At 43.9% G+C, this 12,405-nt stretch overlaps 4 protein-coding genes across 7 annotated transcripts in view; 2 read left to right on the forward strand and 2 right to left on the reverse strand.

Annotated features, from left to right (window-relative positions):
- pitpnc1a (phosphatidylinositol transfer protein cytoplasmic 1a) overlaps window positions 1-3,692 on the forward strand; it is a 28,986-nt gene extending 25,294 nt beyond the window's left edge. For both annotated transcript variants that reach the window (XM_076024162.1, XM_076024161.1), the window contains 2 exons: window positions 546-609; window positions 1,307-3,692. In XM_076024162.1, the coding sequence (XP_075880277.1) occupies window positions 546-609; window positions 1,307-1,620 (378 nt within the window). In that variant the 3' untranslated portion in view covers window positions 1,621-3,692. The remainder of the gene's footprint in view (window positions 1-545; window positions 610-1,306) is intronic.
- A 618-nt stretch (window positions 3,693-4,310) lies between these two features.
- slc25a19 (solute carrier family 25 member 19) lies at window positions 4,311-6,937 on the reverse strand. Its single transcript, XM_076024160.1, has 7 exons — window positions 6,811-6,937; window positions 6,300-6,457; window positions 6,027-6,182; window positions 5,766-5,936; window positions 5,432-5,612; window positions 5,213-5,343; window positions 4,311-4,682 (listed from the first exon to the last, which is right to left on the reverse strand). The coding sequence occupies exons 2-7, from the start codon at window positions 6,429-6,431 to the stop codon at window positions 4,485-4,487; spliced, it is 969 nt and encodes a 322-aa protein (XP_075880275.1). The 5' UTR covers window positions 6,432-6,457; window positions 6,811-6,937; the 3' UTR covers window positions 4,311-4,484.
- A 109-nt stretch (window positions 6,938-7,046) lies between these two features.
- Window positions 7,047-9,861, forward strand: mif4gdb (MIF4G domain containing b). 2 transcript variants are annotated; one of them, XM_076024166.1, is made up of 6 exons: window positions 7,047-7,188; window positions 7,894-7,995; window positions 8,088-8,197; window positions 8,277-8,432; window positions 8,742-8,834; window positions 8,965-9,861. In XM_076024166.1, exons 2-6 carry the CDS (start codon window positions 7,917-7,919, stop codon window positions 9,190-9,192), a joined length of 666 nt encoding a protein of 221 aa, XP_075880281.1. In that variant the 5' UTR covers window positions 7,047-7,188; window positions 7,894-7,916; the 3' UTR covers window positions 9,193-9,861. The 2 variants fall into 2 exon arrangements, with proteins under 2 accessions (XP_075880281.1, XP_075880282.1); XM_076024167.1 differs by having other exon boundaries at window positions 7,052-7,188; window positions 7,879-7,995.
- Window positions 9,862-10,712: 851 nt separating this feature from the next.
- On the reverse strand, window positions 10,713-12,374 carry mrps7 (mitochondrial ribosomal protein S7). Of its 2 annotated transcripts, XM_076024164.1 has the most exons (6): window positions 12,282-12,374; window positions 11,638-11,829; window positions 11,483-11,546; window positions 11,391-11,417; window positions 11,250-11,315; window positions 10,713-11,155 (listed from the first exon to the last, which is right to left on the reverse strand). In XM_076024164.1, the coding sequence occupies exons 1-6, from the start codon at window positions 12,323-12,325 to the stop codon at window positions 10,934-10,936; spliced, it is 615 nt and encodes a 204-aa protein (XP_075880279.1). In that variant the 5' UTR covers window positions 12,326-12,374; the 3' UTR covers window positions 10,713-10,933. The 2 variants fall into 2 exon arrangements, with proteins under 2 accessions (XP_075880279.1, XP_075880278.1); XM_076024163.1 differs by having other exon boundaries at window positions 11,250-11,417.
- Between the last annotated feature and the right edge of the window lie 31 nt (window positions 12,375-12,405).

Below are 12,405 nucleotides of genomic sequence, written 5' to 3' on the forward strand. Positions count from 1 at the left end.
CATTCAATGGAAACGCCTGCAAATCGCAATTGTGCTTTGTCGAAGTTTTTGAAAAATCGCTTTTATTTTGCGAAAAACTGTCATGGAAACGCAGGTATAGAAAAAAAAAAGTCAGTCGAGCAAACTTTCCCAAATTCGATGCCCGACCCTGGCCAGCTGCAAAGTCATTTCCTGCACGTCACCTTGGAAGCACATTTGGAACATCAAGCCATCTATTTTCTCTCCGTGCTGCAGCAGTTGTCCGTGAGGTGAACTTTCCCTCCACTCTCCTTGCCAGAAGCACACACACACACACACACACACACACTCAGAGGAAGCGTGAGGGCCATCGTTCACACATTACCGCAGGGGTGACTTACGTTAATCACATTTCTGCAGAACCGAAAGCTTGGACAATATCTGGAAGTGTTAAAGAACTCTTTTCCGGCCTTCAGACTCAACTCGCTCTGACTCACATCCTCCGTCCTTCCACACCTCTCGTCATCCTCTGTGTCTTTATTATGTTTCCTTCCTCTCTGTCTGCCCGCTTCCTTTCCACGTCTCAGGTGATCCGGGATGTGCTGCTGCTGGGCCACAGGCAGGCCTTCGCCTGGGTGGACGAGTGGATCGGTGAGTGTTGTGAGCAGTCAGGCAGACGCTGTGTGATGTAGATAGTCATCACTGCCATGAGGTAACCCAGCTGGCTGAGCCCTGATCTAATATTTATATACTGGCAAAATCCAGTGAGAAGGTCACTGGATTTGATGCTTATGATGATAAATTCCATCCAGAATGTTGGTTCACAAAACCCCCCCATTTTAATCCCAGGCAGTGAATTGCTGGGAAAAAAAAAACACAATGGATCTCCAGAAAACAGCTTATTCAGCCCTCTGTTTGCATCTCATTTTGTTGCACCTTCCACATATTTGGAAGACAAAAAAGTGCAGAACCAACAACTTTCTGGGGCTGCTGTCACTAACCTGGGAGAAGTTCTAGTGCCCTCCATGACATCACATTGGGCTTTTTTTTTGCAGCACTTAGGTTTTGGCACACACTTTCCCCGCAAAGCGGTGCTTGCGAACAGTAATAAGTCAATGGACTGCACTTATATAGTTTCTTTCCAGCACCTTCACGGTACCATAAAGCGCTTTACGATGGCCTCTCATTCATCCATGCACACACACACGTTGAATTTAAAAAAAGATACTGGTCATTTGTTCCTGTTTTGTTGTTATTTTTCTTTGATATATAAAGTCCTGGTCTTGTCTTGGTCTCGGTTGGTGCCGTCGTGACCACAACACGATGTGTAACACCTCCATCTCGGCAGACATGACCATGGAGGAGGTGAGAGAGTACGAGCGGAAGACGCAGGAGGCCACCAACCTGAAGATCGGCACCTTCCCGCCCGCCATCTCCATCTCGGAGACCCCGCTGCCGGCCAGCGCGCGCGGCTGCGGCCCCAGCAGCGCCCCGTCCACCCCGCTCTCCACGGAGGCCCCCGACTTCCTGTCCGTGCCCAAGGAGCGTCCCAGGAAGAAGTCGGCACCGGAGACCCTGACCCTGCCCGATCCGGGTCGCAGGGATTCGCTCTTCAAGCTGCCCAGCTTCTTCTCCTGGAACTCCAGCCCGCAGCCGGAATGAGCCGGAAGGTTGCCTGCCCAGCACTTCCCACTAAGGCCCTTCACCTGAATCCCCCCGCCCCCCCCTCTGCATCCCCGACGCCTCCACTTCGCCAGCTGAGGTGAAGGGGACCTTGGCCACCAGCGCCCCTCCCCCCGCCGCCGGGGCGACGGCTCTCTGGCAGCTTGATGTCCACTGCAAAACTAGGTGTGCACGTGCACTGCGGCCCGTCTCAGGGCCCCCTCATGCACCCCCCATCACAGGACAGAGTCCGGTTAGTCATCACTGAGCGTAGCGTACATTCCTTCTTCTATTCCCACATCGACCTGAGCTCAGGGTGTGCGGAGATCCACCCACCGTCGCTGCCGGCCACTACCTATCAGTTGTGTATTATGGCTTCCACACTCAAGTTATATGTTGGACGTGTATTCTTATTCCGTACGATTGTTTTATTTTAAACGTTGGTACTTCAAAATGAATATATATGAATCTGTATCCAGTGACCAGGCTGCTATCAAGTTGTTCCAGTGTTGTTTTGAAGACCTTTTTTTTTTTTTTTTTCGTTCTTTCGCCGTTTATTACAGTGGATTCCTTCATCCTTCATCCAGTTTTTGTAAATAACTTCTGTAGATGCACCGTTTTGACTTTGGAATATTTTGTGGGTTAACTGCTTCTTTCCTGTGTGTGCGCGCACGCGCGCGTTTAAAGTTTTTGAACTCGACGTTGTGTTTCTGACACGTTCTTACAAAAGTGCTCAAGTGCCATGCATGTCGTTCGCTGCTTTATGCATCGGAGCTGTCACTCGTTTCGACGGCACCGTCGATGGGGTTTTTTTTTTTTTTGTACGGAGCAAATGAAATTAAACTCTGCCGCGTCCTACCTGTGAGATGACCTCAGCCTCTTTCACGGACAAAACTCTGGGGAAAGGGGTCTCGATGAGCTCGTTCACATGTGCAGCCAATGTGGAGACGTTGATCCTCTTGCAACGTGTCCGCAAGTTCCAGGTTAGTCTAGAAGAGCAGAAGCAGCAACATCACAGGGTTGGACCACTGGACAAAATACCACATATTTAACCAGTTTCTTTGGAGTATTAACTGCTAATTAGTGTCATGTAACTGTGACTATATTGCCTGAGTTGTCTTTCTCACATCCCCCCCCCCCCCCCCTGTTGCTCCAGTTGGAGGCAGAAACTCCCAAATGCGCAGATGAATCATAGCAACTGTCAGTGCTAATTTTATCGCGGCATAAATGTCATTTGGCCAATTCGGCTCACGACACACACAGACGTGTTTGCTGTGTTGTTTTTGCGGAGCCGTTAAATCCGTGGCATGCTCACACTTAAATTCCTCCTGCATTAAAATCAATAAATTCAACTGCAACAGAATATTTAATTGGACTAAAGAGATGAATATTATCATCTCTTCCAATTATGCTTCAGTGCAATCCAGAAACACTTTGATGTGAGCAGCTGCAAGAGGGCACGTAGACGGAGCAGGAACATGTTCTCCAGACGTCGTGCAGGACTTTGACACTTATTAAAGATGATAAGTCCAGATGATAAGTGGCTACCCAGCCATGATAGCAGGGGGTGGGAATGTAAAGTTTGGAACTGTTTGTGTCCACATTCACAGCTCAGCCACTGCACCACTACTGCGAAATGCACGCAATTGTTTGAGCGGGGGGGGGGGGGGGAACAAGACTTCTGTAATACTGCATTGTGAATTTCTGATTGTTTTATTCATTCATCCTTACCGGTGTTTTGCTGCGGTTATAATAAATGTTGGTAATAAATGTCCTCCTCCCCAGGGTGGCAAGCAGAGCTGCGGCTGAAGGCGACCTCATTTAGGAGGAGAGATTAAGTGATTGAGTTCAGGTGTGCAGGTAGTAGAAGAGTCCAAGTCAGAGCAGAGGGGTGTCCATTTGACTAGGGGGCGCTGGAGAAACACTTGGTACTATCTGTCTTAGTTTTTCTTCTTTCTTTAGTTTTTTCTTGTTTTGTGAATTAAATTTACTTTATGTGGATGGCCTGTGATTCCCTGACGTCTTGTGTGTATTATCTTAACAATTTAAATTAAACAAGAAAAATAAGGTAATATCAGCTTCTTCTTTTCTTAAAAAAAAATATGTGTGTATGTGTGTCCACCACACTGAAGGAGGTTATTAACATCACTTCTGCCCCCTGTGAGCTACAGGTTTTCTTTCTAAAAAAGAAAACATTTTACTAAAGAAATTCAATAATTTAACACATTTTCATGATCCGAGGTTAAAATATGCAGGGTTGTTTTTATTTTTCACTCATGTCTATTTCAAAAACAGCACAGATTCTTTTAAAACTTGACATCATTCTGACAGTTGTCACGCACCATTAAGACCTTCATAGATATAAAAAAAATATATATTTAAAATTTTTTTTGACCTCATAGTGACAGTGCTGGACAATATGTAGGTACAAAGAGTGCATCTCAACAAAACGTCTCAGAAAAACACATGAAAAATAAATATCAATTTCCAGTCTTTGCACCACACAATTAAAATCACACCTTGTCATAGGTTTTATTATATAAGTTAAGAAAATAACATATTGCAAAAGCCCACAGCTTAGGTGTGATTTTTTTTTTTTCTTTGAATGTGTAGCAACGTCTCTCTTTTCTTTTCTTTTTTTTCAAAACAAGCATTTACAGACAAACCATCTAAAATATTATTTGTCTTAAAAAAAAAAAAAATACATGTAAACGACACAAGGAGCGGTGACACTCACCGCCAATAAAATGAGGTTATATATTTCTGCGTCCTTTATGTAAACATGATAAAAGCCACCCCAACATATTGACCCAGTTGATAATTGACAATGTGTTACAAGACAGACAGAGAAAAAGGCAGAAGTCTCAGTGTTGAGTTTTCCCTCCGTTATTGTTCCTGAGTTCCCGTGTGGCATTGAGGAAAAACTCATACCAGAAGAAGGTGAAGCCTGTTGACAGTGCAGCCTTGACAAGACTCGGCGATAAACCTTTGAAATAGCCTCGCACACCTTCCTCTTTGGCTATTTGGATGGCGCAGTCCACCAGGCCCTTGTAGTGCCGCACCTGATGGTCCAGAAACAGTGGACAGCGATGAGAAAAAAACATTTAGTCGGGATGTAAGTAAGTAAGTAGGGATGTTAACGTAAATGTAAAAATTGAATCTATTAAATTAAATTAGTCGCAATTGATTGAACATTTCTTACAAAATGTTCAATCATCGGGTAGTTAATATCATTATAACAGTGTAGTGGCAGGAAAGAGCAATTCACCAGTAGATACTGTGAATTGTTCTAGGTATATTATGATCGATAATATACCTAGAACAAGTTACTTTTAAACAACTTAAAACAAGTTGAAATGTGACCCATTAGAAGTCAACTTAAAGTCAGAGGATAAATGTTTAGGGTGTTTTTACTGTTCTCTAATGTAAACATTGTGAAATTTAGGTTCTCAGGAAAAATCGCCGCTGATCAATTAATCGTTAATCGACTGATAAGATCAATCAAGTCAACTATTAATTAATCAATCATTTGCATCCCTATTTAGAACAAACCTATAGGTCCAAAACACACAGACGTTGAGTCAGATCCTACCTGTCCAAAGCGGGCTCGGGCTGCCCCAAAGCCCTCAACCTGCAGCCTCTTCTTGAAGAGGTCGAAGGGATACGTGATTGTTTTGCTGATCATTCCAGCTCCACTCCCACACAGGAAGCTCCTCAGGTTTCCTGGAGGGGGTGGGGGGGACAGAAAACACAGCTCAACACCTCTTGGAGAACATTAAGCGAGACGGGGCTGAGTTGAGGCTTCGCCGACCTCCTGAGTTTCCGCTCTTCGGCGGCGGAGCCAGCAGCTTTTTGAAGACGTTGTAGGAGAAGAACTGCAGGCCGGCGTAAGGGAAAACCGCCACCAGCGTCGGGGACAGGCCCCGGTAGAACGTCAGCACGCCTTCCGAGCGCAACATCGTGGCCACTGCGTGTCGCAGGTTAGAGTACACCTGGGAAGCCAGAAAAAACAAAAGCTGTGTCTCGTCGGCATCAAAAAATAAATCAGATTGCTCTCAGGAAAAATCGACGCTTCATCTTTAATCGATCAATAAGGTCAATCAACTAAAGATTAACCATAATTTGCATCCCTAACACCAGTGTACCTTGGGCTCTCCCTGAGAAGCAAAGCGTGTCCGCAGGGTGTCCAGAGGCTGGCAGACCACCGTGGCGGAGCACGCCGCCAATCCCCCGCACACAAAGTGAGCTCCAGGCGTCTGGCTGTCGTACGTCGTCGTGTTGTGCACAGCCTCAGTCAGGAGCTCGAAGCTGACGAACTGCAAGTGGGGAAACGGTAACTGCGTGCTTCTTTCAAGACAATTACCTCGTTTACATGGGCACGGCTCAGATCGCCGTTCAATACATACCTGGACGGCCCCGTAGCAAATGGAGAGGAGCTGTGCCGGGACGTGGCCCTTCCAAAAAGCAGAGAGACCCTCCTCCGAATGAATGCAGCGAAACGCCTGGAATAATCCCCGGTACTTCCCCTCCGGCTTCCTTGAAGACACGGGTTCAATCTGGAGCTGTGGCAGAAACAACGCGTGCAGTGTTTATCAGCACAGCAACACATACTGCACGACAATAAATAATGCAAGAAATTGATTGAATGTTTAAGTCTTATAACGCAGAGAGGGCATCACCTGGAATCGGATTTTCAGTACATCTAAAGGGCTGATGATCGCTCGGGTGACCATCCCGGCAGCTGAGCCGGCCAGGGCGGCTTCCTCTGCAGAGGGAGCCGCACCCTGAGCTCCGGGGTCATAGCCCACCATCTCCTCAGCCTAGAATCCCTGGAACACTGAAGACAAGACATTCCGCAATGTCACATCAGTATCAGGAAGAAATGAGATCCCCCAATATGAAGAGTTAAATACCATCACCTTATAGATGCCATGTAATTAAATAGGTTGAGCTAATGTGCCCTCGTTTAAGAATATTGCTTCCTCCATCCATATGATTTTATTTTTTTTCACTCCGCACAAAAATTTCGATTACTACCGAAACCAAAATTCCACATTTACTGTACTCGGTTACTTAGAGGGCACACAGTGACACCTTGACTGGCTGGCATAAGCTAACAACAAAGAAACAGCTATCAAATTGTAGTCCCATGCACCGGGTAGCCTTGAAACAGGACATGCTGTCACTCACCTTAGCGTACTTCCTTCATTAAAACAAATATATTACAGTGATAAAATCCTAGCACATGTAGTAAGCACACCTGACAATTACAACCGACAACCGCACGCTAGAATCGCTAACATTACTTCCGGGTTATCATTTAAGGTCACGCTAGTCCGAATTCCAAAGTGGGATTATTGAGCCAAGATAGATATCCTTACCATGCGCTAGCGTGCCGGAAGTTTCCGTGTGACAGCGTTTTACAATACGGATGAAATAAACACTGGTAGATAACTATCTTGTCCTGAGGAAACCTTGTCTTGTATCGTCTGCTGCTAACGCTCCATCAAGTGAACTAATCGATATACAAACATAGTAGATGTAAACTGTTTGAAGACCTAAGTTTTGGTAAGATTTTGCCCTTCATTTATTTCAGTTGTAAACATTTCTAATTTTTTGTGGGAGGCTCAAGGTCGATACGATATGCGACGTTAACGTATTCATCTTTACGCTAACTCGGCTTAACGCTAACGTCTAACAACATCAGACGGTTGAGTGGTTAAGTAGTCACAAAAATGAGCCAGGTGATGTGGTTAAACTGGTCAGCGGCGGCCAAAAAAATGCGCTAGTTGAAAAATTAATCCGTTAATTTTCACTGAGGTGATATTCTGCCACATCGATTATCCTCACCAAAAACTTTACCAAAGTTTCACCAGAGCCTCATTAAATTAAATCTGTAACGATAACATAAACCTAAAAAATAAAATAAATAAATAAAAACGTCTCATCTGCAGCTGTTAAAAGATATCTTCATTAGTTGAGTTTTAGTGTGTCTTTGGTCTGTATTGCAAACGTGTCGTTTTGGGTTTTCAGGTGACCCCGTGGTTGCCTGTTGTAATCCTCTCTATCCCCCCCAGTGAATGAGTTTGGTGTGCAGCCGATTTGATGACAGTACAGGATTCACGGTTATTGTTGCCCCGCAAATCGTCCCGTTCTAACCATGATGCGTTCAGCTGTCAGACTCGAAGCGGGATCTCGGTCTTTATACGACTCCTGCCGAAATCAAGTTAGCCGTGTTTGTGTCATACACATTTACAGTGTGATACCTCTCAGGTTTGACTTGGCCATCGACCAGAATGGGGAGCTCTTCCGACGACTACAGGATCCAGTCGTTTGACATGGACACGCAGATGTTGCTGAAAACTGCTTTGAAAGGTCGGCACGTTACTCCAAGCCAACGAAACCTCAATTCTGTGGTGGTGCTGCTGTGTCCTCTGACGTCATCTCAAAACGTCTTTTTGTTTTAGATCCAAGTTCAGTGAATCTAGAGAAGGTATCAAACATCATCGTTGATCAATCCTTAAAGGACCAGGTGTTCAGCAAAGAGGCTGGGCGCATCTGCTACACCATTGTGCAGGTCAGTTTCAGCAGCCAGATTTGTACTTCTTGTGCACGTGAGCACGTCATTTACGCACCACGACTTCTTTGTGGCGCAGGCTGAGGCCAAGCAGAGCAACGGGAACGTGTTCAGGAGGAGCCTGTTGAATCGCCTCCAGCAGGAGTTCAGGAACCGCGAGGAGATGAGGGGCCGCTCGCTGCACGAGTGGGTCTGCTACGTCACGTTCATCTGCAACATCTTCGACTACCTCAAAGTAAGTCACCGCCGTAGGTGTCTCATGACTTTCTTTCTGCATTCATTTTTTTTAGTACAACTGTGCATTTTACCAATAAAAAAAAAGCGCCTGCAATCTCTGTGTATCTTTTGTGGAGTGACAATAAAAGCATCTTGTCTTGTTATGGCTGTTGTTTTGCAGCAATGTGTGATAGTCTGTGTTCCTTTCAGCTGAACAGTTCTACCGTAATAGTTAGTAGTTAAAAAGTAAAGATCTAAATTTGAGCTTTTTTTATGCCTTGATGAAGTCATGTCCGCTGCTCTAAGTGCATCTTGTTGACCTTTTGAGGTGAACAACATGCCGATGGTGGTCCTGATTCACCCTGTGTTTGACTGCCTGATGAGACTGGGCAAACCAGATGCTCTAGTAAATGAGGAGGAGGTGAGAAAAAAAATGTTTGTTTTGTTTTTTTACACTCTTGACTCATTCTCCTTTCATTGTTGAACATGCTAAAGTGACGTATGAAAGCATTGCTGCTCTGATCCTGACCGATGTTGCCTCCTTCCTGCAGGTGGACTGTCTGGTGCTGCAGCTGCATCGCATCGGGGAGCAGCTGGAGAAGGCCAGCAGCCAGCGGATGGACGAGCTGTTCTTCCTACTGCGGGACGGCTTCCTGCTGCAGGAGGGCCTCTCCTCCATGGCCCGCCTGCTGCTGCTGGAGATCCTGGAATTCCGAGCAGGAGGCTGGCTGCTGAGTGGCACGGCGCACAAGTACTACTACAGTGAAATTGCAGACTAGGATCGTTGCCAGGACACAGGTGCTCGACGGCCGTTTCGCCGACATTCGAGCACCTCTTGTACCTTCGACATTGATTACGAAGCCAGCGACGTCCTCCAGGAAATCAAGCGCACATTTTTTTTTTCCCTGAAGAGTGCAGCTCATAAACTGTAAAACATAGACTGATTCTGACAGATAACTCCTTGTTTTGAAGACATAACTGAGATGTGGTGCTATGGATGTGGAATGTGCAATAGTTCTTAATGAGTTTTAAACCACATTCAGGAAAACTTTGAAGGTGTTACAGCTAACGATGCTGAAGATGATATTGTTTTTTTCCTTTTGACAATCCTGCAGACATTCCTGTTTTGACAGACTCACTTTTTTATTTTTCATCAAATCCAAAAGGAGCAGACATTCCAGTCAAACGCAAGCCTGGTTGGATTTTCCTATTTAATGCTGTGCGTGACCAATGTTTTAATTTCATTGAAAAAAACAAACAAAAAATCAGACGTTTAAGTGTTTGGTTGAACATTTTGACTTTGAATTGAATTTTTTTACAACGGCTGTTTCTTAGATCCCTGTTTGTTCTTGTGTGAGGGAGATTGGTTTTCTTGTTTCAGGGATTTTTTTTTTTTTATATTGTTACAGCAACAACAACATATAAATAAAAATCTTGTTTACAGTCTGTATTAAAGCTACGTTCCTACTGAAAATTGGCCTTTTCAGGAATTAACAAGTGTTGTGAAAACTGTTTGTTTTAAGTAAAGATGCAAGTAAAAAGCTCAAAGTTAAAGTAAAATCAATATCTTTAGACTAAGCCTGTCAATCGACAGCTGAGAAACTGCTGGTTAATGTAAGCTGAAGAAAACAATTTAGTATTAATAACTCAAATGTATTTAATACGATTATAGTCAAGGAACAATTAATTTCCATTCACGCTGACATTGTTTGTCACTCTCTTTCCTCCTGAATTCACTGGTCACCAGCATGAAGCACCGACATGTAGCTGAGCTCAGTAGTTAGTTTGAACGTCTGAAGCTCTACAATTTAACCAAAACTGTTTCAACCAAGACAGGAAATTTGCCAATTTAATTTCAATCGAAACATGTAGTTTTTTTTTTTTTTTTTTTTACAGCCTTCATAGGAAAATTTGAGTCATTTCAAATATCTCTAAATTCTGTTGACACCAATTTGGATTATAAATTCAAGGTCCAATATTGTGCAATATGCACTTTAGAATGAAGAATGCAACTGTAACTCTTCATAAGTAAAAGAAAATGCATTCTTCTTTCATTTGTTCAACTTTTCAGAAAGTGTGTTGTACACAGAGTTCTGGAAATGAGCCCTTTGTGATGTCAAAACGGACACTGACACGTCTTCACCTCTTAAGGCTGCTCCACATGAGTCATGGATGAAAATAAAGCTAAAAAAATGGGTAATGATTTCTTTTTACCTTCAAAGTAATCAATTTTAATGCTTGGTTGTTCATTTGATGCCAATTTCATTGTAATAAATACCAGACTTTTAAAATAAGTATGCTGTTTTGTGTATTTATTTTGTTAGAATGACTAGTGGGGGATATGAACATATTTTAATGAACAGAACAAAACTTTATAAAATAAAATAAACCCATGAATGTTTTCAACAAGACATAACACAGAGCCTTTAGTGAGCCTATGAGGCCAATACAGCATCCATACAGTCAGTAAATGTGAGGAAACATTGAAACGACCACATTTCAGTCCCACTGGCTGTCCGACTACCACCAGCGGTAGTGAGCGTAGGCCCGGTTGGCTTCGGCCATCTTGTGCAGCTCAAACTTCTTCTTGATAACGTTGCCCTCCTGGGCGGACGCTGCCAGCAGCTCCTGCGAGAGTTTCTCGTACATGTGTGTCCGTCTGTGTCTGTTCTCCCTGCACTCTGTGATCATCCATTTCATGGCGAGGAAGCGACGTCGGTTCTCTGAAAGAGGGATGGGCACCTGAGTGGAACAGTGAAAGATCAGATGTTCAGATTTATGCTTTGATGGAACAGGATCAGCAATAGATGATGGGTGATTCCACCTCTTTTCCCACCTGGTAGGACTTTCCTCCTTTCTGTATGCTGGCTAGACCAACAATGGGTTTACAGTTCTCCAGACCCTGGTGAAAGATCACATAAGGGTTGCACTCTATGGTTTCCTTTTCCGCCTGTGGAGCTTTGTGGTATTTCTCCACCTGCTTCCTCTTGATGCTCTCCAGGGTCTGGAAGGAGAGTGAGACTGGTCATTCTTCTGACACGAAACCAACAGCAAATCTTTTATTATTACCTGTGTCAAGATCTCTTTGGCCAAAACCTTATTTCCATGTTTCATCATCATGTTGACAAATTTACTGAAAAAAACACAACATGGACAAGAGTCACATGACCTGACCTCCAGTGGCAAAGATAGATCAAACACTATCGCTAGATCCTTGGTTCTACCTGAGGACTGGATCACTGAAAACAGAGCTGGTGATTCCACTAGGCGCCGCTTTGATGGGTCTTAGTCCTTTTAGCTCCCGCAGTTCCTTCTCCTCAGGACTCAACTCTGTGATGGGGGTGTTGTACACCTCCTTCCTGACCTCTGGCTCCAGATAGTAAGGGTTGTACCTGCTCCATCTCACCAGGAACACCCTGGAACAAAGTGTTTGAGAGGACAATTTAGAGGGTAGCTGAAATGGTTATAATCGAATGTGGAAATATATGGTTCGAACATATATTTGTAGTTTTTGTAATATTCCGAACATTTCCAGTTAAATGTTTTAGAAGGATCGGGGTCTTGGTCGAGCAAATAAACCACAAACACAAAAATAAATCATTACTAGAAAAATAGAAGATACAAATATCTATTTTGATATGATAACACTTGTAATCATTATTAATAGTATAATACAACATTGATATGACTATTATGTTACGGCCGCTACTTGCACTCGTGTTGGTCATGTCTGTCATCGGCTGATAACGTGCCCAAATATTAGAATAAAAGCAAGCATTGTCCTGAAATATATGAAAAACTGCTCATAACACCGGAACACCAAACAGATCACCTGAGCAGTAATGAATTTGGAAGAAATTGTAAATACCTGGGTGTCCAAGGTTTTAATAATCCCGAGATGGAGGCAGCCATCTTGAAATCACACACACGTCAGAAGGACCCCAAAATAGCACCTCCTGGAGATGCCATAAAAAAGAAAAACTGAAAAAATA

The sequence above is a fragment of the Nelusetta ayraudi genome, unplaced genomic scaffold (genome assembly GCF_046127955.1).
Source record: "Nelusetta ayraudi isolate G7.1 ecotype Tasmania unplaced genomic scaffold, CSIRO-AGI_Nayr_v1 ptg000016l, whole genome shotgun sequence".
Lineage (NCBI taxonomy): Eukaryota > Metazoa > Chordata > Actinopteri > Tetraodontiformes > Monacanthidae > Nelusetta > Nelusetta ayraudi.